General features: G+C 38.9%; 1 protein-coding gene across 1 annotated transcript in view; it reads left to right on the top strand.

The window, feature by feature from the left end:
- The window catches only part of LOC126175206 (ATP-dependent RNA helicase abstrakt), a 136997-nt gene extending 110940 nt beyond the window's left edge, over nucleotides 1-26057 (top strand). Inside the window, exons 11-14 of the mRNA XM_049921815.1 lie at nucleotides 12406-12574; nucleotides 18984-19133; nucleotides 25280-25462; nucleotides 25831-26057. Of these exons, the coding sequence (XP_049777772.1) occupies nucleotides 12406-12574; nucleotides 18984-19133; nucleotides 25280-25462; nucleotides 25831-25967 (639 nt within the window). The 3' untranslated portion in view covers nucleotides 25968-26057. The remainder of the gene's footprint in view (nucleotides 1-12405; nucleotides 12575-18983; nucleotides 19134-25279; nucleotides 25463-25830) is intronic.
- The last annotated feature ends 1145 nt before the right edge of the window (nucleotides 26058-27202 follow it).

Genomic DNA, 27202 nt, shown 5'->3' with positions numbered 1-27202 from the left:
CAGGCGGCTTCCTCTTTCATTTCTTACCCCCAATCCATATTCACCTACTACGTTTCCTTCTCTCCCTTTTCCTACTCTCGAATTCCAGTCACCCATGACTATTAAATTTTCGTCTCCCTTCACTATCTGAATAATTTCTTTTATTTCATCATACATTTCTTCAATTTCTTTGTCATCTGCAGAGCTAGTTGGCATATAAACGTGTACTACAGTGGTGGGCGTGGGCTCCGTGTCTATCTTGGCCACAATGTGTTCACCATGCTGTTTGTAGTAGCTTACCTGCACTCCTAGTTTTTTATTCGTCATTAAACCTACTCCTGCATTACCCCTATTTGACTTTGTATTTATAACCCTGTATTCGCCTGACCAAAAGTCATCCTGCCACCGAACTTCACTAATTCCGACTATATCTAGCTTTAACCTATCCATTTCCCTTTTTAAATTTTCTAACCTACCTGCCCGATTAAGGGATCTGACATTCCACGCTCCGATCCGTAGAACACCAGTTTTCTTTCTTCTGATAACGACGTCCTCCTGAGTAGTCCCCGACCGGAGATCCAAATGGGGGACTATTTTACCTCTGGAATATTTTACCCAAGAGGACACCATCATCATTAACCATACAGTAAAGCTGCATGCCCTCGGGAAAAATTACGGCTGTAGTTTCCCCTTGCTTTAACCGTTCACAGTACCAGCACAGCAAGGCCGTTTTGGTTAGTGTTACAAGGCCAGATCAGTCAATCATCCAGACTGTTGCCCTTGCAACTACTGAAAAGGCTGCTGCCCCTCTTCAGGAACCACACATTTGTCTGGCCTCTCAACAGATACCCCTTCGTTGAGGTTGCACCTACGGTACGACTATCTGTATCGCTGAGGCACGCAAGCCTCCCCACCAACGGCAAGGTGCATGGTTCATGGGGGGAAGAAGAGATATGCCAATTTAAAAATACGCAATCATCTACTCTGTGAAAATTTCATTTGGGTTTGGTTTGTGTGTATTGTAAATGATGAATATTCATTTAAAGAAAATGTTTTTATAATAACCAAATGAACTATTACCCTTAATAGTTTGAGGGCTATCCTATGAATAATACATTTTAATGAAACAGAACGAGAATAAGGATTTTTTGTGTAAGTAACATAATATGATGCAGATGATGAAGAAATTGATGAAATGTATGATGAGATAAAAGAAATTATTCAGGTAGTGAAGGGAGACGACAATTTAATAGTCATGGGTGACTGGAATTCGAGTGTAGGAAGAGGGAGAGAAGGAAACGTAGTAGGTGAATATGGATTGGGGCTAAGAAATGAAAGAGGAAGCTGCCTGGTAGAATTTTGCACAGAGCACAACTTAATCATAGCTAACACTTGGTTCAAGAATCATAAAAGAAGGTTGTACACATGGAAGAATCCTGTAAATACTAGACGGTATCAGATAGATTATATAATGGTAAGACAGAGATTTAGGAACCAGGTATTAAATTGTAAGACATTTCCAGGGGCAGATGTGTACTCTGACCACAATCTATTGGTTATGAGCTGTAGATTAAAACTGAAGAAACTGCAAAATGGCGGGAATTTAAGGAGATGGGATCTGGACAAACTGATTGACCAGAGGTTGTACAGAGTTTCAGGGAGAGCATAAGGGAACAATTGTCACAAATGGGGGAAAGAAATACAGTAGAAGAAGAATGGGTAGCTCTGAGGGATGAAGTAGTGAAGGCAGCAGAGGATCAAGTAGGTAAAAAGACGAGGGCTAATAGAAATCCATGGGTAACAGAAGAAATATTGAATTTAATTGATGAAAGGAGAAAATATAAAAATGCAGTAAATGAAGCAGGCAAAAAGGAATACAAACGTCTCAAAAATGAGATCGACAGGAAGTGCAAAATGGCTAAGCAGGGATGGCTAGAGGACAAATGTAAGGATGTAGAGGCTCATCTCACTACGGGTAAGATAGATAACTGCCTACAGGAAAATTAAACAGACATTTGGAGAAAAGAGAACCACTTGTATGAACATCAAGAGCTCAGATGGAAACCCAGTTCTAAGCAAAGAAGGGAAAGCAGAAAGGTGGAAGGAGTATATAGAGAGTCTATACAAGGGCGATGTACTTGAGGACAATTTTCTAGAAATGGAAGAGAATGTAGATTAAGACGAAATGGGAGATACTGCATGAAAAGTTTGACAGAGCACTGAAAGACCTGAGTCGAAACAAAGCCCCAGGAGTAGACAACATTCCATTAGAACTACTGATGGCCTTGGGAGAGCCAGTCCTGAGAAAACTCTACCATCTGGTGAGCAAGATGTATGAGACAGGCAAAATACCCTCAGACTTCAAGAAGAATATAATAATTCCAATCCCAAAGAAAGCAGGTGTTGACAGATGTGAAAATTACGAACAATCAGTTTAATAAGCCACAGCCTCAAAATACTAATGCGAATTCTTTACAGACGAATGGAAAAACTAGTAGAAGCCGACCTTGGGGAAAATCAGTTTGGATTCCGTAGAAATATTGGAACACGTGAGGCAATACTGACCCTACGACTTATCTTAGAAGCTAGATTAAGGAAAGGCAAACCTACGTTTCTTGCATTTGTAGACTTAGAGAAAGCTTTTGACAATGTTGACTGGAATACTCTCTTCCAAATTCTGAAGGTGGCAGGGGTAAAATACAGAGAGCGAAAGGCTATTTACAATTTGTATAGAAACCAAATGGCAGTTATAAGAGTTGAGGGGCATGACAGGGAAGCAGTGGTTGGGAAGGGAGTGAGACAGGGTTGTAGCCTATCCCCGATGTTATTCAATCTGTATATTGAGCAAGCAATGAAGGAAACAAAAGTAAAATTCGGAGTAGGTATTAAGATCCATGGAGAAGAAATAAAAACTTTGAGATTTGCCGATGACATTGTAATTCTGTCAGAGACAGCAAAGGACTTGGAAGAGCAGTTGAATGGAATGGAGAGTGTCTTGAAAGGAGGGTATAAAATGAACATCAACAAAAGCAAAACGAGGATAATGGAATGTAGTCAAATTAAGTCGGGTGATGCTGAGGATATTAGATTAGGAAATGAGACACTTAAAGTAGTAAAGGAGTTTTGCTATTTGGGGAGCAAAGTAACTGATGATTGTCAAAGTAGAGAGGATATAAAATGTAGACTGGCAATGGCAAGGAAAGCGTTTCTGAAGAAGAGAAATTTGTTAATATCGAGTATAGATTTAAGTGTCGGGAAGTCGTTTCTGAAAGTATTTGTATGGAGTGTAGCCATGTATGGAAGTGAAACATGGACGATAAATAGTTTGGACAAGAAGAGAATAGAAGCTTTTGAAATGTGGTGCTACAGAAGAATGCTGAAGATTAGATGGGTAGATCACATAACTAATGAGGAGGTATTGATTAGAATTGGGGAGGAGAGGAGTTTGTGGCACAACTTGACTAGAAGAAGGGATTGATTGGTAGGACATGTTCTGAGGCATCAGTGGATCACCAATTTAGTATTGGAGGGCAGCGTGGAGGGTAAAAATCATAGAGGGAGACCAAGAGATGAATACACCAAGCAGATTCAGAAGGATGTAGGTTGCATTAGGTACTGGGAGATGAAGAAGCTTGCGCAGGATAGAGTAGCATGGAGAGCTGCATCAAACCAGTCTCAGGACTGAAGACCACAACAACAACAACAATAACAACATAATATGTGCTCTATAAGTAACATATATGTTCTCGTAACGAAACAAGATCAAGTAAAGCAAAAAAATTACATTAACATCAGTAGTGGTATAAGAATAAGTAGGACAATGGCACCTTGCTCTGTTACAGTCTGGGTTCCTGCAGTGGGAAGTTGCCTGTTTTGTTGATTTCACTGCAACCAAAGAGACCAGTTTCCCAGAATCACCATTCTTCCACAAGAATGAGTATGATAAGAACAATGTACTTACTGACAGCATCTGAAGGTGTCTGCATAATGTTACATGTGCATGATGTTACACTCATATGTGTTCCATGAACTAGTAACAGCAAAACAGAAACAGTTTATTTCTCCTACAGATGTCTGTCAAAGTAACAATATTCACAATGTATGAGGGGTGTTCAATAAGTAGCAGGTTGATTTTATTCAGGATTCCAAATACACCATGTTATTCGCCACTTTTTTGCCTGCAAAACCATATTTTATCAATATAATCTCCGTAGGCCAGTCTGAAGATGCCTTAAACAAGGGAAGAAAATAAAACATTATTGGCAAAATATGAAACAGTAAAGTCTTTTTTGCAGCCAAGACCATTGATTTCTTCAAAACATTTATCACTGGTTGCTGTATCACTTGCCATGAATTGGAAAAAGTCCTAATATAATCTGTGTTCAATGTGATGGCCTCACGCCACCTTACTGGGAGGGCCTGTATGCTCGTTTGGCACTGTTCTACTGGTCAACATCAGAGCTGCAGCAATAACCTTCCCATCATCCACGTACTGCTTCCCACAGAGTGCACTTCATGATTCTGTAGGCGCTGAAGCAGGAATGTTTCATGATGTCCCACAACAAATACCACATTTTTTTCGACCAATATTGGCAAGAAAAAAGTGTGTTGCATTACTTACTGAATTCCCATGTATTTCTCACCAGAAAGAGAGATTACCTACTGAGGAATAGCTGTCTGATAGGAGTGGTTGACTTCCACAGTTTCTGTTACTGCAAGAATTCAACACCATTGACCCATTGTAGGCTGTACAGACAAGGCCACCAGAGGTCAACTAATTGAGGAACTAATTACAGAGCTCAAACACCCCCCCCCCCCCCCACACACACACACACACACCGTCATCAATAACAGTCAGTGGTTTAGTTTTCATCCCCTTGTTCAAGTCGAATGTTTGCTATAATATCAGTTACAATGATAGTTTTCCAATTTTCCTCTCTCTTCTCATTCACCAACCAGTAGACAACCCACTGCACCTGATACACACAAAAGCAAATGGGCCTCGTTTCAGCTCCAGAGTGATGTCTGCCATGAACCAGAAGAGTGAAGTTGATGACAATATTAATGTCAATCCCCTTGCCATTTCGTAACACTGTGATGAAACTTCTCCATCCATCTACTATAACAACTCACCAAGAGAAGTCTCATCAGTTTCAGGTATGTCATCTGACACTGACAATACAGCCTGACTTGCCAACATTAGCCCATTTACCACCTAACACTGATGAGGAGGACACTGTAAGTGCCATAACCCAATTTCCTAGAAACTTCGCTCAGTGGAAGTGGCATCAAAATAAGCAGACACGTCTTGACTTATCAGTAGATATTCAACCATATGTGAGAAAATTATGGTCAAAGTTTTTGAGTTAATGTATGTGCCTTTTGGCAAGTAAACAGTCCAACCAAAGTGGTGGCACAGTGGCTAGTGTTATGGGTTCATGCTTCTGTGCTCCGTGTTCGAAACCCGATTATTATTATTTTTTTTTAATTTATTTTTTTATTTTTTCATTTATCTACCCATGCCCATAGAGTATATTTTCCATTGTATATTGAAATACCATTGTCCTTACTCGTATAGTGATTGTACATTTGGTAAATGACTTAAAAATGTAAAAATTATTTGAAATTGTTTTTGGTGAAATTCCTATAGTGTTTCTTGTTTACTAATCAGTTGTGAATGCCAGTTTTCAGAACAGTGATCCGTTATGCATGATTTGCCACAAAATTATTGCCAGCATATGAAATCTTTAGCAATGTTAACTACATTTCTTTCCCAAGTGAGATTCATACGAAGAAATGTCACTGTGGCAAACCAGCCTTCATGCAATGCTCATGCTGTTCAGAATTTCTATATTTCAACTCAGTTGTAATTTTACAATTAATATAATGCCCTTGTATCCTATAACTTGGTAAGAAACATTCATGTAGTAAGTTTCTATGGACATGTATAGATAAATGAAAAAATAAAATAAAATCGATAATTGGGTTTCAAACACAAGATTCAAAAGTCAAAGGCCACGATGCTAGCCACTGTGCCACCAGTTGTGCTGATCATATTTCACACTAAAAGGCTCTAAATGAGATTGAAAACTTTGACTGTCATTTTCTCAAAAGTGATTGAATACCTGTGGATAAGCCAAGACACGTGTTTGCTTACTTTGGCTCCTCTTCCACTGAGCAAAGTTTCTGGGAAATTGGGTTATGGCACTTGCCATGTTCTCCTTGTGAGGCAATTGTTGTTTGCTACTGGGACTTCACTCCTAGGATTGTGCATACGTATAAGATGCGTACCTACTTTTGTGCCCCTTGATAGCACACTAAAGCCCTGTGCAAAAGAGAGCAAACATCGGTGAAAGTTGCTGAAGACAACCGATGCTGCCTTGTCTAATAACATGAGCGAGTGAATGCATGTCAACAGCCACATGGATGTCATGCTCTAGTCCACAGCCATGCAGACATCTCACACTCGCACTCACTTGCACATAGGCTGCAAATTTGTAGTGTGCGCATGAGCAGTGTGCTTTTCCTATGACCAAAGTTAGGCAAAATTTATTTGAATGACAAGTAACTTATACAGATAAAAATTCTTGTTTGTTAGTCATGAATAAGAAATAAAAATATTTTTCTGAAACATTATTCATTTACATAGATAAAAATATTTGTTCATCATCTGTGAATTAAAACATTACAAATAATAGGTAATTTGAAACCCAATGATGTTTATTGCTCCGCTTCCTTTTCATTTATTAAATTAAACAAATGTACATTTTTTTATTTTAAATTTGTTTTCAAAACAACTCCATTTTTAAATATCTCACGAGAACCTTTATTTGATTTTCAAATATTTGCCATTGGGACACAGAAGAAAATACGTCCAGCATCATCAAAGGTGATATCAGAGTGTTATAGCTTGTGAAATCATCTTTATTTCAAGATAATGATATAAGACTTTTGAATCACAGTCTTTTTGGACAAAAATTGAGAAATCATCAATTCCACTGTAGTTTTGGCAAATAGTTCCATGATAGTGTCAGCTCCCAAATCACATTCAAAAGAAATTTTCTTTTTACTTTTTCTTCAATATTTCTTTGGCTGTTGTATGTTTACAGTTTGTTGTAAGCCTCCCTTGTTCATGGGCAGCAATATAGGTGAACTATTTGTTTTTAAATCATGGGTAGACAGTGTAGTAATTGTGTTTGGTGTAGAAGGGCACAGAAAAGTCTTCCAATCATCTCTTGACACTTTCTCAATAAAAAAAAGGTTGCCAATGTGCTGCAATATTATGAACTATTTTTTTGTACTTCCAGTGTCTCTTCCAAAACTTTTCTATCTCAAGACTGAATTGTTGCATGTTGTATAGAAAAACTATTCCAGCTGCCAATGGAAAGGTTATTTAGAGTTAGCCCTAAACATTTTCGGATAACTGTAGACATCCAGCAGATTTCCACAAATATTTTAGGAGACTTTAGACTTAAAATGTGTTGATGTTAATTACCAGCAACCATTGAGGTTTTACTTAGTTCATTCATTTTTTAGCTCTACAAACATAACAAGACATCCCCATCCAAAAGTGTTAGCAATACAAAGTTAGTTAAATTGGGCCACGTCAATAGTGTAACTGCTAGGGCCATTTGCCAGTGGAGTATTTGTATGTTGCATTTGTTACACTGTAAAGCAAGTGCAGCTGCACTCAACCAATATGTTGGTTTGAACACTGCATTGCTTTATTAGCCATGGTGATGTGCTCTTGCCTTCTTCCTGCCTCTGAACTGACTTTTTCATCCTGTTAAAAGTAGACCTACAGTTCAACATATACCCTGAAACACAGTGAACTTGATTTTGGTACTTATTGCACTGTTATAGATGAAAGAAGCAATAAATAATAGAAAAAATCAAAGGACCAATATGGGATCAGACCGCTAACTTTCAGTTTCATAATCTGTAACTTAACCACTAAGCCCTCAAGGCGCATTTCTGAACAAACCATTAATAAGTAGCTTATCAAGCAGGAAGAAACTGCACTCAACAAAGGAAACAAACACTAGTTATAGAGTTCTGTACAAGAAGTAAACAAAGAAAATACAGTGACATTCTGCGTTACTCTTTATTTAAGTTACAAATAATTTATTTGTAAAGAAATTTGTTTGTATGATCTGTTATTTGAATAATTATTGAGATAGAAACTTATTTGAATAATGCCCTAAGTATTGCACTTCCTTCCTCTTTCTGGTCAGTGCAGTTAGTATAATCAACTAGACAAGTCCTTGTAGTTCATTTGCATGATTTACTTTTGAGAGCCAGCATATAGTGTAGCTGGAGTGAAGTTTTTTTGTTAATTATAAATGAAGTTAACAATAACAAGAATTTGTCACACACCTCAACATAAATCTTCCTTTGTTCTGTCCAAAATATGTCTAAGTGTCAGTGCAATTTTATCTGCCGACTGAGTGTTGGCATTATTTCATTAGCTGTTCATTCATGTAAATTTACAATTCCACAACTAAATCATTGACCTCAAATAACATTGAGTATTTTAATTAGTAGTGTGATTTTCATTATATGTAATCTTACTCAGTCGTATTTGATGAATCTCAGATATACAGCATACCCTTTCACTGTAGAAAATATGGAAATTCAACAGCTACAAATAAGTTCTAATTCTAAATACATCCCAAAGCTTGCAGGACCCATTAGTGCTGCAATGGTGGGACAAAGTTGTGTAGAGTCCACGTTTCCTCAGCCGCATGACAGGGCCACTAAGTGACCGCACACCAGTGAGGGAGTGTGCATCTCTGTTATGGGTATGCTGAAACTACCAGCTGCATGCAAAGTGAGTGTTGGGGAAGAGCACCTGTCACACAGTTTTGCCGACCACAATCAGTGCTGTGCGGCACACACATCATGGCACCACCATAGTGCTGGTCTGTTTTCCTGTCCTGCAAATCCATGGAGGAGTCTGTCATTCTGTACATAACACAGAGTACCATATTGATTCATACATTGTCATTCAATCATTTTTTTAAAGTTAAAGATAGCATATTACATCCAGTGGTCGTACTACATCCTCTCTGTGTACCACAGTGGAGGATTCTGGGTTCTCTTCCAGTCTTTATGTTTAACTTTGCTTCTCTCTGTCAGGATTGGAGTGGTCCACAGTAATCAACATGAACAAGAGAATGAAGGACTGTAGGATTGGTTTCTGAGTGTAACACTTTTCTCCATTGCTATCAACATAATGTGTCTATTGTATGCCCTGTGGCCTCACTGTCACTGTACTTTTTGCATTTTCCGTGGATCATATTCTTGACAACTTTCCTTGAAGTGGGTTTCTAGCTAAGATTCATATTCACTGTGATAATATGACTTCATGCAGGTGCTTTACTTTGCTGATTTAAAAAAAATCTACAATAAAATTAGATAAATATAAGCCAATAGCATAAATACTATCTTCTAAAAAAATCCTTTATGGAGTAGGAGGAAATGCCAAATTGAAATGATTTTAATTAGTTTTCAAAACTTTCACATCTGCCAGTGCCTTAAATTGACAGGGGAGGTGGTGAAATATTTTTGTGGCTGCATATCTTGCACCTTCTGTGCAAGAGTAAGCATAGTGAAGGCTATTTTTATTCATAGTATTATATTTATGAATCCTGCTATTATATTCAAATTTTAATTGAATCATAAGAGAGTAAATGTGTTGTGAGTCTGTTGTTAGCATACCACACTTTTTAAATAATTACCTGCATGAAATTCAAGGATGCACACATGATATTTTCCTTACAGTGTGTCTGTGCAATGAATACTTTGTGTCTATGTGTGGAATTACCCAGAAAATTGTTCTATATGACATCAATGAATAATCTTGTGTGTTACTGTGTTACATCAGTAGGTGTTGCTGAATATTACATCTAGGAAGCTGTGTAGAAAAGACTACAGTGAGCTCTGATTTTTAGTTTGTCTCATTGAAAATTTGTGTCATGCATTTCTGTAAGCTCAAGACTTCACATGTTCATCTCAAACTCTGGTTTAGTAATAACTGTAAACATAATCAATACCATCTCCTGGGAGCTTATTAGGGGGTCCTTTTGCATTTTTATAAGTATTTAATTCTATCCTATACATATTACAGATATGTTGTGAATCAATATGCAGCCCTTGCATGGTCTCGTTCACCACAGTTGTACTAGGCAGCCTAGAGCAGCATTCCATATAGGTCATATTAACAGCCATTCTAGTAGTCAGGCATCCTATCACAATTCCAATACGAAGTATGGCTCTAGAACTGTTCAATAATTATCATTCAGAATCCAGCCACATTTTCGCTAACTTAAGGTTGAATAACTTTGTTTAGTTCCACACTGTCAGCAGAATTTCAAGCATCAGCAGCTAGTGCTTCCTTTATCCATTACAGGATTTTCTTAGATGTTTTTGTTCTTCAGCTTTCCACAATCAAATGTTTTGCTGGGTTTTCCAATTTCGGGTGCTTTGTCATTGTCTTTAGATGCAGCTTTACTGTCTGTGTTGTATCTGGTTGTATGTGATGTGGTACCTCAGTTCTCATGAGATGTATTAACAATAGCATACTGCCACCATTTATATATGAATTTAAATAACAATTTCAGAAATTTTGCTTTATCTTCTGAGCCAGGAGTCTTTTGTAATGGATTTTTGTCTTCTAGCTATGTAACTGTGCTGGAGTTCTCCCAAGTATAAATTTTTGAAATCTAAGGAAAAAATTGGTTCTATCACAGTGCAGACAAGGTATATTAATTATCTTTTAATAAGATTAATTTGGCTGCTCAGTTAATTGTGTCTTTCAAGCATTTTGATCTTTACAGTACCTCATATTCCCTTCCAGTCACTGAACCTCTCATTTCTCCTTGTTTAAAGTTTCTTTTCATAATGCAAAAAAAAGGCTTAATTAATTGTACTTTCTCAAGATGTTGATTAGGTCACTAGTTGCAGTTGTTTCTATGTTTATTTCTTCTTCAAAGAACAACATTGTGAGACTCAGTAACTCAGTTAACTGAATATTACATTTATCAGTTGATGTTCAACATCTTGTTCAACACCTGTGTTCCCAAAGCTGAAGGAAGGCGAAATTTCTCTTCTAGTGGCAATTTGTCCTCGGGAACATCATGATGTCTGAATTTGGAGTCCGAGAATGTAAGTTTTACCACACGTTTGGGGTCAAGGGGAAAGGGGGGGGGGGGTATGGATGAAGTCTATGATGTACTTCTCAAATTATAACCTGTAGCTTCAAAGTGCCCATTAAAAGATTCTGCTAGCATTGTGATGTGCCAGGTATCTGTTTGCAATAAGCCAAATTAGATAGTAGACTTCTCCCCCATAAATCTGCAGAAAATAAAAAAATAATGACCATTGTAATTTCTGCCTTGAACAGTGAAGTACTTAATTCCTTTGAGTTCATCATTGACTTTTGCAGATTTACATCTCATGTTACCTACTTATAGAGCTCCTTATACATAATAATAAATGAAAAGCACCAGTTTGCTTTTGTTCTACAATATTACATATACATAATTGTCGGTAAGTTAAGATACAGCTGCTTGCCTTTATGGTTACACCATTTCATTTCATACTCTGCAGCTTGTCTCTGTGTGTACTGAATTGCTCTCCAAGTAAAGCTACGAGTGGTTGTTTCTCGTTTCCCATTAAGATGTGTATTTTTAGGAAATATACTGGGTATCCTAGGGGGAGTGGTCAACTGGTAAGTATTCAGCGATATGACAGGAACGATCATTTGAAGCAAAACTTCATGTAGACAGTGCTCTATTCCAAATGGTTTCCAAGACTGAACACAATTAATGTACATCATTATTTATTTTCTGTATTATTCAGTACATTGTCAGGCATGCACATATACAACAGTTAGCAAACATTACAACATGCATATTATGAAGTATCAATTGAATAATATATATCTTTTAAAATCATTTTCCACTAAGTATTATTGTGGAACTCACATTATAGCTGTTGTAAGGTTCACTATAAATTTTCAAATATCCCACCCTCAATTTCAATGTATTTGCGCACTCTTGGGAGAACATGTTATGTGTAGCATATGTCCATACAAAGTTTTTTCTTCAAATGAGCATTCCTGTCATATCCCTGAATATTCACTATTCATCTTGAGACACCGTGTGTACCTTATGAGCATTATCATGATCATGTAACTTTACTATTCATAACTTATTAACAGATTTGTTATCATTAAGTGGTGGATGTGTTGACATTTCAGTACTGTTTTTTCAGCTGCCTCTTTTTAGGCAACAGATTTTCTTGATTATTTCTACTTTATGTGCAGCCATTGGAAACTGGTCAGATATTGTTCTTATTGTTTTGTACAGGAGTTAAACAGGTAAGTTTATTGGCCCCGCATACTAATTACTGAGTTCTTTCCAGGAAGTTGAATATGTGAAACAAGAAGCAAAGATCGTTTATCTTCTGGAATGTCTCCAGAAGACTCCTCCTCCTGTTCTGATATTTGCTGAAAAGAAACAAGATGTGGATGCTATACATGAATATTTGCTGCTAAAGGGAGTAGAAGCAGTGGCTATTCATGGTGGCAAAGGTTGATATTTAAATTTTATGTACTAATTAGCGTTAGTTGATGTCCTGAACAGTATAGTCAGACATAGTTTGGAGTGTTTGAGTAAATAGTTTTTAAAAATGTACACATGTGGAAAAAATGCAACACCCTTAAGGACAAGGTCAATTTATTGACAAGTTATATGCCACCTTGTTAATTGTTGTAGGTGTGTATGATAACAAATTCAGACCAAATGAAACACACGTCCCAATAAAGATTGTCCAGTCACATCAATATACAGTGTGTGTGTACATATATATATATATATATATATATATATATATATATATATATATATATATATATATATACACACAAAACATGCACTTACCGAAGAAGAGGACCAGGAAATGACTAAAGTGGTCCAATGAGGCCGTAAAAGCAAATAATAATAATAATAATAATAATAATAATAATATAATAATTATTATTATAATACTGGAACAGAACCATTATAACAGATAAAACAACACCACATAACAAACCTGACATGATACTCACCAATAAAAAGAAGAAATTAAGACAACTAATCGAAATATCCATACCCAATACAACAAATATACAGAAGAAAACAGGAGAAAAAATTGAAAAATACACCCAACTGGTTGAGGAAGTCAAGGACATGCAGCATCAGGATAAAGGTGACATTATACCAATTATACTATCAACTACAGGAGTCATACCACACAATCTCCACCAGTACATCAACGCAATACAGCTGCATCCAAATGTATACACTCCTGGAAATTGAAATAAGAACACCGTGAATTCATTGTCCCAGGAAGGGGAAACTTTATTGACACATTCCTGGGGTCAGATACATCACATGATCACACTGACAGAACCACAGGCACATAGACACAGGCAACAGAGCATGCACAATGTCGGCACTAGTACAGTGTATATCCACCTTTCGCAGCAATGCAGGCTGCTATTCTCCCATGGAGACGATCGTAGAGATGCTGGATGTAGTCCTGTGGAACGGCTTGCCATGCCATTTCCACCTGACGCCTCAGTTGGACCAGCGTTCGTGCTGGACGTGCAGACCGCGTGAGACGACGCTTCATCCAGTCCCAAACATGCTCAATGGGGGACAGATCCGGAGATCTTGCTGGCCAGGGTAGTTGACTTACACCTTCTAGAGCACGTTGGGTGGCTTGGGATACATGTGGACGTGCATTGTCCTGTTGGAACAGCAAGTTCCCTTGCCAGTCTAGGAATGGTAGAACGATGGGTTCGATGACGGTTTGGATGTACCGTGCACTATTCAGTGTCCCCTCGACGATTACCAGTGGTGTACGGCCAGTGTAGGAGATCGCTCCCCACACCATGATGCCGGGTGTTGGCCCTGTGTGCCTCGGTCGTATGCAGTCCTGATTGTGGCGCTCACCTGCACAGCGCCAAACACGCATACGACCATCATTGGCACCAAGGCAGAAGCGACTCTCATCGCTGAAGACGACACGTCTCCATTCGTCCCTCCATTCACGCCTGTCGCGACACCACTGGAGGCGGGCTGCACGATGTTGGGGCGTGAGCGGAAGACGGCCTAACGGTGTGCGGGACCGTAGCCCAGCTTCATGGAGACGGTTGCGAATGGTCCTCGCCGATACCCCAGGAGCAACAGTGTCCCTAATTTGCTGGGAAGTGGCGGTGCGGTCCCCTACGGCACTGCGTAGGATCCTACGGTCTTGGCGTGCATCCGTGCATCACTGCGGTCTGGTCCCAGGTCGACGGGCACGTGCACCTTCCGCCGACCACTGGTGACAACATCGATGTACTGTGGAGACCTCACGCCCCACGTGTTGAGCAATTCGGCGGTACGTCCACCCGGCTTCCCGCATGCCCACTATATGCCCTCGCTCAAAGCCCGTCAACTGCACATACGGTTCACGTCCACGCTGTCGCGGCATGCTACCAGTGTTAAAGACTGCGATGGAGCTCCGTATGCCACGGCAAACTGGCTGACACTGACAGCGGCGGTGCACAAATGCTGTGCAGCTAGCGCCATTCGACGGCCAACACCGCGGTTCCTGGTGTGTCCGCTGTGCTGTGCGTGTGATCATTGCTTGTACAGCCCTCTCGCAGTGTCCGGAGCAAGTATGGTGGGTCTGACACACCGGTGTCAATGTGTTCTTTTTTCCATTTCCAGGAGTGTATATACAACTACAGAAATCTGTAATTATTGATACATGTTCAATTACCCGAAAGTTCCTAAATGCAATATAACATATACCGTACAGTTAAAAGGAAGTCACGCTTGATCAAGGTCTGCATCACTTTGCATTTTTAACCAGACATAACGTCTGAGAAAGGAAAGACATAACAATAATAATAATAATAATAATAATAATAATAATACAGTGTTCTTCACTCTGGCAGCTACGCAGGCGTGTGTTCTAACATGCAAATCATCATAAAGGTGCTGAATGGCATCCTGCAATGGACTTTCCCAAGCATCTTGCACATTTTGTTGCAATTTGGCAGTGGTTTTTGTGGGCTCTGGAGAACGGATCGTATTCCCACTTCATCATTCCCACATGTGTTCAATTAGTGTAAGCTCTGATAATGTTGCTGGCCAGGGCAGCTGTACACCACAAAAAGCATGTTGCATCGCATCAGCTGTATAGGAACATGTATTGTCCTGAAAAAGCACATCACCTTGCTATCAAAGACATGACAGTGGCAATGTAATAGACACTGGTTACATTACACTGCAGATACACCAAATGTGACCCCGAGTTGTAGTAGATGGCCTTCTACACCATGAAGCCTGGGATGGGACCTGGGTGTCATGGGGAAATGCGCTCCAGAATAGGCAGCTCACAAGGTCTACATGATGAACATATACATCTGCTGCTCACATATAGACAGAACCTGTTCTCCTCACCAATGACAACAGAGCACCATTCCTTGGGTGCGTATGACCTCATTTGCTTTTTGCACCCAAAAACAAAACAAACAAACAAGAGCACCATTCCACTTTCCAGTCAACTCTCTAAATGACACCAGAGTAGTCATGCTTGATGGTGTGTGGTACAGTGGTAGCCTGGCCAGAGAGACATGTGATCTTAATCTTGCTGCAAGCAAGGTGCGAAATGTGCCCGGATTACGTCCTCCGATGATGTTAGGTCAGCCACAATTGCATATGTAATTCATTGGTCTTGATGTACTCCTATACTATGCAAATGTCTAAAACCTGGTTTATGGTTGTAAGGATGTTCCACAGACTGCTGCTGAAAGCAGCGACACACCATCGATGCATTGTGCCCAACCTGTACAGTAATCTCTTCATACAACCAGCCAGCTTCCTGCAGTCTCACAGTGTAATCTTGTTCAAATGTCTGCAGCTGTACACAGGAATACATACTAACCAGTGGCGCATGGCTGTACCCAGTAATGGTGAATGTACCAAACACTGTTCACCTCTTTTCCTGCAGGGTCAAAACAGAGGGTGCACAGACAGTCTTCCTGAGAGCCATCTGATCGCCGATGACCTTGACAAATGAATAACTGATACTATAACCCCTCAGTATGCATGTATTATGCCAAGGTGCTAGTGAACACAGTTGTTGAGGGTGTTGCATTTTTTTCTGGGAGTGTATAAAAGGTTTCTTCAGTAATTAAGAGTATTTGTTATTCAGTTTTGTTGTAAGAAATGATTGCAGACGTGCCTGATAGAATTGTAAAAACAAAGTGTGGTCAATTGCTTTCAAAATAGTAATATATATCTATTTTACTATTGATACATGCCTAGGGTCAAAGATTTTGTGAGTTTAAAAAGTGTATATATGAGGACGTGCTGAAAACTAAAGCCTCCAAACTTTAGATTCTGTTCTGAATACCAGTACGGGTGGGGGTAGGATGAAAAGTAATGCCACCATCTTCTTTAATTGTGTTTGGATGGGAATATTTTAATAAATCATATGCAGAAATAATCCTTAGAATCTGATCTTTAATTACCTATATTTACTTTTCCACGTAATCACCAGCCAATTGGATACATTTTTGCCAACAATGAACAAGTTTTCTGAAGCCGTCACGGAAGAAGTCAACACTCTGTTTCCACAACCAGATTTTCCAATAGCGAAGCAAAGCAATAATGTGACCCACACATTCTTGTGAAATGTCGATTGTGCTTGCAGTTTCTCTCTGGCTGATATGACAATCGTCCTGAATCATCCTGTCAATATTTTGTATGTGAAACTTGGTGGTTGCTGTCATCCAATTCTTTGTTTGTCATCCAGGTAAGATGTTCCTGCCTCAACATCTGTAAACTTACTTGCCCAGTGACGCACAGTACTCACATCAACACAATCACCATAAACTGCTTTCATTCTCTGATGGATCTCTTTTGGGTAGATACCTATTGCTGTCAAGAATTCAATGACTGCACGTTGCTTAAATCGCATTGACCCTCTGTCTGCACAGGGTTCCATACTTTACACTGTAACAACACAACTGTTCAGTGCTGAGGCTTCCCACCAACTGGAACTGTAGAGAAGAGGCTATGGAACAAGCCAGTACCTGCCATATACCAATGCTGCCAACTGTTGAAGAGTTACGAAGGTGGAGGCATTACTTTTCAGTCAACCATCATACATGTCATGCATATAACTCAGTCGACTTTCCCTCTTCGCTGACCCAAGTTGCAAACTGTCTGCCACCAAAGGGCTCCAATTTTAGCACGTAACATGGCGATGTGTAGCGTAACTATGTCTGTGCTTGTGAAACAGTGTGCTGTAATCGAGTTTCTAACTGCAGAAAATGGGCTTCCAATTAAAATCCATAGAATAATGAAAACTGTGTACAGTGATGATTGTATTGACATCAGTAATGTGCCACTTGTGTTCTTTGTGTACATAATGAAGGAAACATTAGTGCTAACCTCAACGTGTGTGATAGAGCTCAGAGTGGATAACCAAGTACAGCAACCAATGAGACTCATCAGAAATGGATAGATGAACTTGTCAGAGATAACTATCCGATACCATAGATGCAGCTCTCAGGTACATGTGGCATACCACGAGAGCATGTATAGGCCGTCATTGTGGAACTATAATACAAAAAACTGTGTGTATGGTGAGTGCTTAAAATTCTCACTCCTGACATGAAACAGAGGAGACTGTCCATCTGTTAATGATTTCATTTGTGTATTGAGCATGAGGGTGATGGATTCCTTAACAACATATTGACAGGTTGCAACAGCTATGTTCACCATTTTGATCCTGAAGACAAGAGAGTATCAATGGAGTTCTGCCACAAAGGATCACTGGTACCAAACAAGTTCAATACCATGCTATCAGCAGGCAAAGTCATGCTCACAATGTTCTGGGATGTTCAAGGTATGGTGCATTGGGAATTCATTCCTAAAGGCAGAATCATGAACTCTGCAAGGCACTGCGAGACCCTCAGAAAACTTCGAGCACAATGAGGTCATCCACATATGGAGCACACTGTCCTTCAGCATGACAATGCCAGACCACACATGGACACTGCGACATGTGCAGCAGTCCAGTACCTTGGGTTCATTGTTATAGATCATCCTCCATACAGTCCTGACATGGCCCCATCTGATTTTCATCTGTTTCAAAAATGGAAAGAACACCTTCAAGGACTTTACTTTGATGGTGATGAACTGCTGCAAGCAGGGGTGAGGTTGTGGCTCCATCAACAAACTCATCCTACAGTGACGGTATCGATAAACTGGTCTCTCGTTGGGAGAAATGTGTTCATCTCCAGGATTGCTATGCAGAGAAATAAGTATGTAGACATGAAGAATAAAGATATAGATTGTTAATAACATTTGTTTCATGTAAAAAGCTTTAAGAGTTTTCACATGAAAAATTTGGAGGCATTCCTTTTCAGCTCTCCCTTGTAGATTGTAGTGTGTTGGAATGACAAAATTGCTGTTTGGTAGGGGAAGAGGGGTAAAAAGAATAAGGAGGTAATAGCACTTTTAACAATTAATACTAGTAAAATCAATAACTAATAACAGCAATACAGCACACCAATGTTAATTTAAAAGGTATATATATATATATATATATATATATATATATTTTTTTTTTTTTAATGGAGGTATTAGGACAGTAAAAATGGCTGCTGAAATATTTTTGAGAATGTGTGACAGATTACAAGGGTCGAGTCAACCAAGTCACACATAGGAAAGATTACAAAAGTTATCTATTATGGTTTTTTTTTAGTTGGCATTTTTGTTTTAAGAAAAGTGAATTGTTGTCAGAAACATTTACATGTGCCTGCTACAAATGGGGATACAGAAAGAAAATAAAACATTATTCCATGAGTAATTTATCAAGTGGTTCATCTGTCAATGCACTGATTCCCTTTTGACATTGTATGAAACTGATAAAAATACCTGTTTTTCCAGATCAGGAGGAACGGTCTCGTTCTGTGGATGCATTTCGAAAGGGGCAGAAAGATGTTCTGGTTGCTACTGATGTTGCATCAAAGGGCTTAGATTTTGCTGATGTTCAACATGTCATTAATTATGACATGCCAGATGATGTTGAGAATTATGGTGAGTCAGTTTAGTAATTTGATTTATACACACTTCAAAAATTTTGAGGTTATTACACGTTGTTATAATAGGATGTTTTATATTTTGAGTGCATGGATTACCATGAAGAAACAGGTAATAAATTAGGTATACCTTTTTACCTAGGATCAGAGATGCAAGAGCTTGCAGGATTTTGTTGAGCCACATTACATGCTGTGCTTTTGTACCTCATTTCATAATTGAAGGAAGTTAAAGGGAGAGGGGGATTTGGCATACAGAAACAGTACCAAAAAAACTTCATTACAGAAACAAGCATATTATCATCTAGGCATTTCAGCTTTATGGTCCCATGAATAGAGCATATAGCTTGCTAATTTGTGTGCCATTACAAAGCTAAAAACAAAGTTGAAAAAATCCCAGTAATTTGGAATCGAAGCTACTGCCACTGTAAGGAGCTTACAATGCTCAAAACTCACGAGAGGTAACAGCAGAGAGTTTACGTTACATGTTATCAACATGACATTGTAATTAAAAGTGATAAACAGTTAAGTAGTTAAATAATTATACTTACAGCCATATTATTACAGACAAGTTTAGTTTGCAAAGAATTTATAATTGTGTACATGGTTGTTTATGATGGCTATAAATGGGTCGGCCAATATTCTCAAAAGTAAAGAAAGAAAGAAAGAAAAAAGAAACCACACACACAATACAAAACTGTGTCAATGTCATCCCTCATATAAAAAGGAAGGAGAGTGGAAGGAAGTTAGCATATTATCTATCACAGGATTTGGGCATGAGATTTTGCAGTCAGGTGCACTATATTTTGACAATACACCACAGAATGACATGGGGTTTTGTTATTAATCTATGTTAGTTTTTTTAGCAATGCACATTGTAAGTAATCTTTGAGAATACACACTGAAGACCCAAAGAAATTGGTACACCTGCCTAATATCGTGTAGGGCACCTACAAGCATGCAGAAGTGCCCCAACAGTGGCATGGATTTGACTAATATATGAAGTAGTACTGGAGGGAATTGACACCACATAAATCTTGCAGGGCTTTCCATAAATCTGTAAGAGTGCGGGGGGGGGGGGGGGGGGGGGGGGGACTCTTCTGAACAGCACATTGCAATGCATCCGAGATATGCTCAATAATCAATAATGTTCATGTCTGGGGAGTTTGGTGGCAAGCAGAAGTGTTTAAATTCAGAAGGGTGTCCCGGAACCACTCTGTAGCAATTCTGGACATGTGGGTAGTCGCATTGTCCTGCTGAAATTGCCCAAGGCCGTCAGAATAAAGGACATGAATGGATGCAGGTGATCAGACAGGATGCTTACATGCGTGTCACCTGTCAATCATTTCTAGACCTGTCAGGGATCCCATATCACTCCAACTGTACACTCCCCACACCATTACAGAGCCTCCACCAGCTTGAACAGTCCCCCACTGACATGTGGGGTCCATGGATTCATGGGGTTGTCTCCATACCCATAGCATACCCGTACATGTCCATCTGCCTGATACAATTTGAAATGAGACTCATCTGACCAAGCAAACATGTTTCCAGTCATCAACAGTCCAATGTCAGTGCTGACGGGCCCAGGCAAGGTGGGTGTAAAGCTTTGTGTGGTGCAGTCATTAAGAGTACATAAGTGGGCCTCCATACCCATAGCATACCCGTCCATGTCCATCTGCTCAATACAACTTGATATGAGACTTGTCCGACCAAGCAACATGTTTCCAATCATCAACAGTCCAATGTCAGTGCGGACAGGCCCAGGCAAGGCAGGCATAAAGCTTTGTGTGGTGCAGTCATCAAGGGTACATGAGTGGGTCTTTGGGTCCAAAAGCCCATATGTATGATGTTTCATTGAATGGTTTACGTGCTGACACATTTTGATGGCCCAGCATTGAAATCTGCAGCAATTTGCAGAAGACTTGCGCTTCTGTCACGTTGAACAATTCTCTTCAGTTGTTGTTGGTCCCGTTCTTGCAGAATATTTTTCTGGCCACAGAAATGTCAGAGATTTACTGTTTTACTGGATTCCTGGTATTCACGGTACACTCATGAAATGGTCGTAGGGGAAAATCCCCGCTTTATCGCTACCTCAGAGATGCTGGATGCTGTGTCCCACTGCCCATGTGCCGACTATAATACCACATTCAGACTCACTTAAATCTTGATGACCTGCCATTGTAGCAGCAGTAATCAATCTAACAATGGTGCAGACACTTGTGGTCTTATATGGGCACTGTCGACTGCAGCGCCATATTTGCCTGTTTACATATCTCTGTATTTGAATATGCATGCCTATACCAGTGTCTTTGGCACTTCAGTGTAGTACTGTTTTAGTAGTATTATTTAATGGACTTTTTGGATTTTGGAAAGAAAAAGACTGTATGAGAAGAGAAGAGAATCTAAAACAAATGTAAAGTATAAAGAGGAGTAGTAATATTCCAAAAGCTGAGTGATCTGTGGTACCTATATACATGTGTACAGAGCAATTGTCTGATTAAAAAAATTATCCAGTGACTTGAGATTTTGGGCCTGTAAGCGTCTTTTTTCTCAGATTTATTTCTGTAGAGCATACGGTGTGGCTTTTTTTCATATTTGTTGTTGCTACCCTTGTTACTTCCAAGTAATACTGTGTAGTGTTTTGTTCTCCCTGTGAGAGTATTGAGACTGGCCCCTAAGAGTACTGATATTATTCCATTAGTGTACATTTCATTAGTATACTACGTGATAGTGGTCTGTAGGACATATTATTGGATAGAGATAGGAGACAGAATTTCAACTAGTTGATGCAGTCATCCTCCACCTCTGCTTATGTGCTACACACAACACTTTCCAGAATTTATTTTAGATACATAGTGGTCACAAACAATTCATTGGTTTTTGGAAGAATGCATTTCATAAAGTATTACATAAAACAGCGGATGATACATTGTATGAAAAAGCTATTTTCAAGTTTCTTACACATCATTACAAATGTTCTATGTGCTCTCCTCATGTTACATGACAAACATCTGTGCACTAATCAAGTTCGACCTATACACGGTCAAGCATATTGTTGTCAGTGTTCAATGGAGTTCAGTCAGTGTCATTGGCAAAGGTGGTATGTAAACATTCTTTCACATATCCTCAAAGAAAACTATCACAAACTGTGAGATCAGTAGTTGTTGGGGAGGCCACCCGAAGAGTTTCAAATCATCTCGAGCGCAGTGGCCAGTCCACCAGTTCGGAAGTTTCTCATTCAGATGGCAACACACTTCTGCATGCCAATGAGGTAGAGGTCCATCTTGTTGAACTATAAAGTTTGGGACACCAGGTGTCAGTTAAAGAAACAGTCAATCTTGCAACATGGGTAGGTACATTGTAGTTGTCTCAGTTTTCCCAGGAATAGAAGCAAGACCTTCACACTTTCCTGTGTGAGACAACACTGAATGTTCACCATTGGGGAACCTCTCTCTGTCTCCACTGCAACACTGGGATTTTCTGTGCCCCATGTTAAAATATTGTGATGATTCACTTGACCATTTGTGTGGAACATCGCCACATAACTGAACACGATTCAGGGTGCGGGATTCATCATCTTCCATTGCTTTCCAGAAAAGCTCACAAAATTTCTGTCTGACATTGGGATCACTTGACCATAAACATTGCCGAAAATGTATGCAAAATGATTTCTGTTGTACTCACCTGTGCAGAACCTTCCACAGAGTTGGCTCCATTATGCCCAATTTGCAACTTGCACAACGTGTAGATTTCTGTGGCACATGAGGGAATGTCTTTTGGACACATTCCATTATTTCAACTGCAACACCTGGTACTCTAGAGCTTTTTCCTTTACAGAGGCAATCTGTGTCCTTGAACAGTCAATACCACCACAGAATGCTCTGGTCACTGTACTATCTTCAGAATGCATGCTGTATGATATGACCACTCCATTCTTCTCATATTGTAATACACAAAATGCTTTCTGTTGAATAGTCACCATTTTGCAAACTGCTGTCACCCTGCCACCTGGCAAATCACAATGAAACCTACAGTGGCATAAACAGAACTTCAAACTATGCTCTTATCATTGGTTATTAGTACACACAGGTGGGCATTGTATATTTAAAAGTGTAGGACACCAAAACCTGATCAATCATTTGTATAATCAATATCCTCCTAATGCCAAGTTAACTATGCCTGGGTGCCGTAGCAAATCTATATTAGGAAAACAGTGTCCTGGAACCCAGTACCTGTTGCATGTGCCTATGTAACAAAGCCCAAACACAACAAAAATTTTATTTTCAATATTGACCAAATTAAAAAAATTAAAATCTGTCATGATCTACCCATTAAGAGATATAATCTGATAGTAAAAGATTCACACAATAAGACAAGTACTGCAGTTAGAAACTGTGTGTTGGTCATAAGGCAGCCCAGTATTTGAGAATGAGAGCACTGAGTGACTTCCAACTAACTTTATGCATAATTTCAAACCTTTGCGAAACTTTTCTCACTGACATCCACACAAAATGATGAAAGGAAAGAAAATTTATCGCTAACTACATATTTACTCTTCACGCAGAAAACTTCAGCATCAGGCATGCCATTTTAATTTATTATTTCTTTACTACCTTCTCTATTTGAAATACCGGTTTCAGACAGTATTCACGTATACCACTGGATGGACCTGTAAACTTGTATCATTGTACAATTCATAGTTCGGGAGATATGATATCATAAACATTGAGATGCTTGAAAAACTAGCTTTTGCTTAAAATTGAGCACCAATTAGCCAGATTATATTCATCTAGTGTTTCATAACGAGAGCATTTACCAACTTCCACCAAACTTTAAACATAATTTTCAATGTTTCCTAAATTTTTCTTGCTTACATGCTGAAAGTCAAATATTTATCACATTAACTCATGTATAAAGTAATCAGACATTTGAAGTTTCATACATGGAAGTTCAATACTTCAAGAATAGAGAGTTTACTAACCTGTCATTCCCAGGTAATTATTTCCATGATCTCTTTTACTTGACATTTCTTTAAGTGTGTTTTTATGTTTACTTATCATGTGGTTATCATTCAAATGACAGTGTTCTGAGTGATGCAGTGCAGGCTGTATACATTGCAGGATACAGAAACATTGTAGGTATGTTCACTAGTCAGTGCACTTGTGGATTATGCTGAGAAAAATAATAGTTCCACTTTCTGCGACCAGGTGAAAATATGGCATCATAAGCAATCAGAAAGTGAAATTTTCCCCCTTTTGACATCAGTATGCTGTTTATCACTTCTTCTATAAATGTTTTACACAGTACTACTAACACGTCTTATAATGAGAAGGAAATGATTTTGGTTCACATCAGTCAAGGTGCTCATGTTATGCTATTAGGATACTATATTGCATTCTCATTTCAAAGGCCCATGTTGAATTCAGTGTATATATGAGAGCATCCAAACACATCATGCAATTCACTCAGTCTCTTTCAGAGCTCAATATTCTGTATATGAGGGATAAACACTGCATATTTTTCTGCTGATCACAGTTTTGTAGTTCTGTCATGCAATTGAAGTCTTTTGGGAAATCCATATTAGTCCTACCCAGAGAATATAATTGACCAAGTAAAAGTAGTTCATGTATTTGTTAGTGAAGTTTCTCTGCTTAAAATACTTTTCACTATTCGCAGTTGTAGTCCTATACTATGTAAATCCACATACAGCTGCAAAGTGCAAATATTGCTTGAAAAACTTAAGTACTCTTTTGCCGGAATCAAAAAGTAGTGACTTTTAAAGTACATCTTCTAATCATCAAAGTATTGCATGAAACTGTTCCAAGATATACATCTACATGTGTATCTATACTCTGTGAACCACTGTGCGGCACATGACAGGGTGTATACCCCACTGTACCAGTTATTAAGGCTTTTCCCCCATTCAATTCATATATGGAATGGGGATAAAAGATTGTTTAAATGCCTCTGTGTGTGCTGTAATTAATCTAATCATGTCCTCGCGATCCCTGTGGTAGCGATATGTAGGAATTATTGACAGCTACTGGAAAATTTGGCCCTCCACATCCCTGTTACCTTAGACATTTTTGAGAGCTGTAAATATTTACTGGTAATATTTTGCTGCTTTTTCATTCTTTTCCACAGTTCATCGTATTGGGAGAACAGGCCGTTCCGGCAAGACAGGAATTGCTACAACATTTATCAATAAAGCTAATGATGAATCCGTGCTTCTTGATCTGAAGCATTTGCTAATTGAAGCAAAGCAAAAAGTTCCACCATTCCTTGCTGCTCTTCAGTCTGAAAATGAGAAATACCTTGAGCTTGGGGGTAAGTACTTGCAATATTTGTAAGGCAGCTTTCATTTCCACGCATCCCACCCGTCCTCATATGTATCCGCCACTGGTACTGTGTGTTTTTGATAAGCAATACAAACAATGAAATTTATTGCACATAGTCATTCAGTATTAATGTTTCTGACAAATTACTAATTATATAGATCAATATCAGTTGTAAACATGAATAAAAGTTTTTTCTGGTATGAAAGGTGTCAGTAGGTTATGAATCCTACCAGGAGTCATGAAGGCAAATGAATCTGAACTGATATTAGATCCTTCCTGTTTTCATATTAGCAGGTAGATATTTGATGTTTACTTTTGTAGACAAATTTGAATGCTTCATAATGCTACTTATTTCAGATGAACGTGGCTGCAGCTACTGTGGTGGCCTTGGGCATAGAATCACTGACTGTCCAAAGCTGGAAGCTATCCAGAACAAGCAAGCATCCAATATTGGAAGGAGAGACTATCTTGCAAGCAATGCTGCAGATTATTAGATTATACCACTATACTGTTAAAAGAACTGTTTTTTACTTGTATTTTACAGATTAAGTTAATTAAATGATGTTTCTTCTGTGTTTTGAAAACCCCTGTGAAGTATTTTTTTTAAAACTACATAGTTATTGTGTAATAATTTTTTTGAAAGTAGTAATGTACCCCACAAGTGCATTTGAATATTTCATGGGTTTCAAAAAAATGGTTCAAATGGCTCTAAGCACTATGTGACTTAACATCTGAGGTCATCAGCCCCTAGACTTAGAACTACTTAAACCTAACTAACCTAAGGACTTCACAAACATCCATGCCTGAGGTAGGATTCAAACCTGCGACCATAGGAGCAGTGCGGTTCTGGACTGAAGCACCTAGAACCACTTGGCCACAGCAGCCGGCTCATGGGATTCAACACCTGCTCTAAACAGTAGAAAATGTTCTGTATTTAGATGTTACTTGGAAAATAGAGTTTTTAGTATAAAATAACATGTCTTGTAACAAAAGAAACTGCTTACAAAAACAGCGACAACTCATTTTGGAGTAAGTTTTGTCAGATGAGCCCTTGTGTGATAAAGTGGTAGGACACCACCAGTTAACTGTCATTTGCAAAGCAGTAGCTGAATTTTCTCATCACCTTAGCAAGTGCAGCTGGTCATGGAGGTCCAGTGCAGGCTGTAATTATCATATGGCAGTTTTGACCACCAGGTGCAAATCTGGTGCTGTACAGCATCTCATCGATGTCTCCAGTGCTGATAGTGAACAATTTGTGTAAGTGGTGGCTATTAATAAAATCACCGTTGTCCTTCTCACTTGTTTGACCTTTCTGCCCACATCCCTTTCCTAATTCATTACATATGAACACATTTCTATACATCTTTCTTGCACTCACAGTTCACCTGGTGGCCAAAATTAGAACTACTACTTTTTCACATTACAATCTTTATTAAGTGATAATTACAGCCTACATTGGATCTCTGTGAGTAGCTGCACTTTAATTATAACCAACTCGTACCATTGTACATAATTTGCGGCAATATTTTAAGCAGTTGTGTTAGCACAGGAAGCTGATTAAGATTAAACCTGATGTCTGAATGAATCAAAGAGAAAACACAAGATTGGTGTAGTTGACAATGAAGCAGGATATCTCTCTGGATTTTTAGAAGAAAGCATGCCATAATTTACCTTAAGTGATTCTGTAAATCAGCAAAAAACAAGGATCGTTGGACACTAATCTGAACAT

Source organism: Schistocerca cancellata, chromosome 3 (assembly GCF_023864275.1).
Source record: "Schistocerca cancellata isolate TAMUIC-IGC-003103 chromosome 3, iqSchCanc2.1, whole genome shotgun sequence".
NCBI lineage: Eukaryota > Metazoa > Arthropoda > Insecta > Orthoptera > Acrididae > Schistocerca > Schistocerca cancellata.
This window is presented reverse-complemented; position numbering and strand designations above follow the sequence as displayed.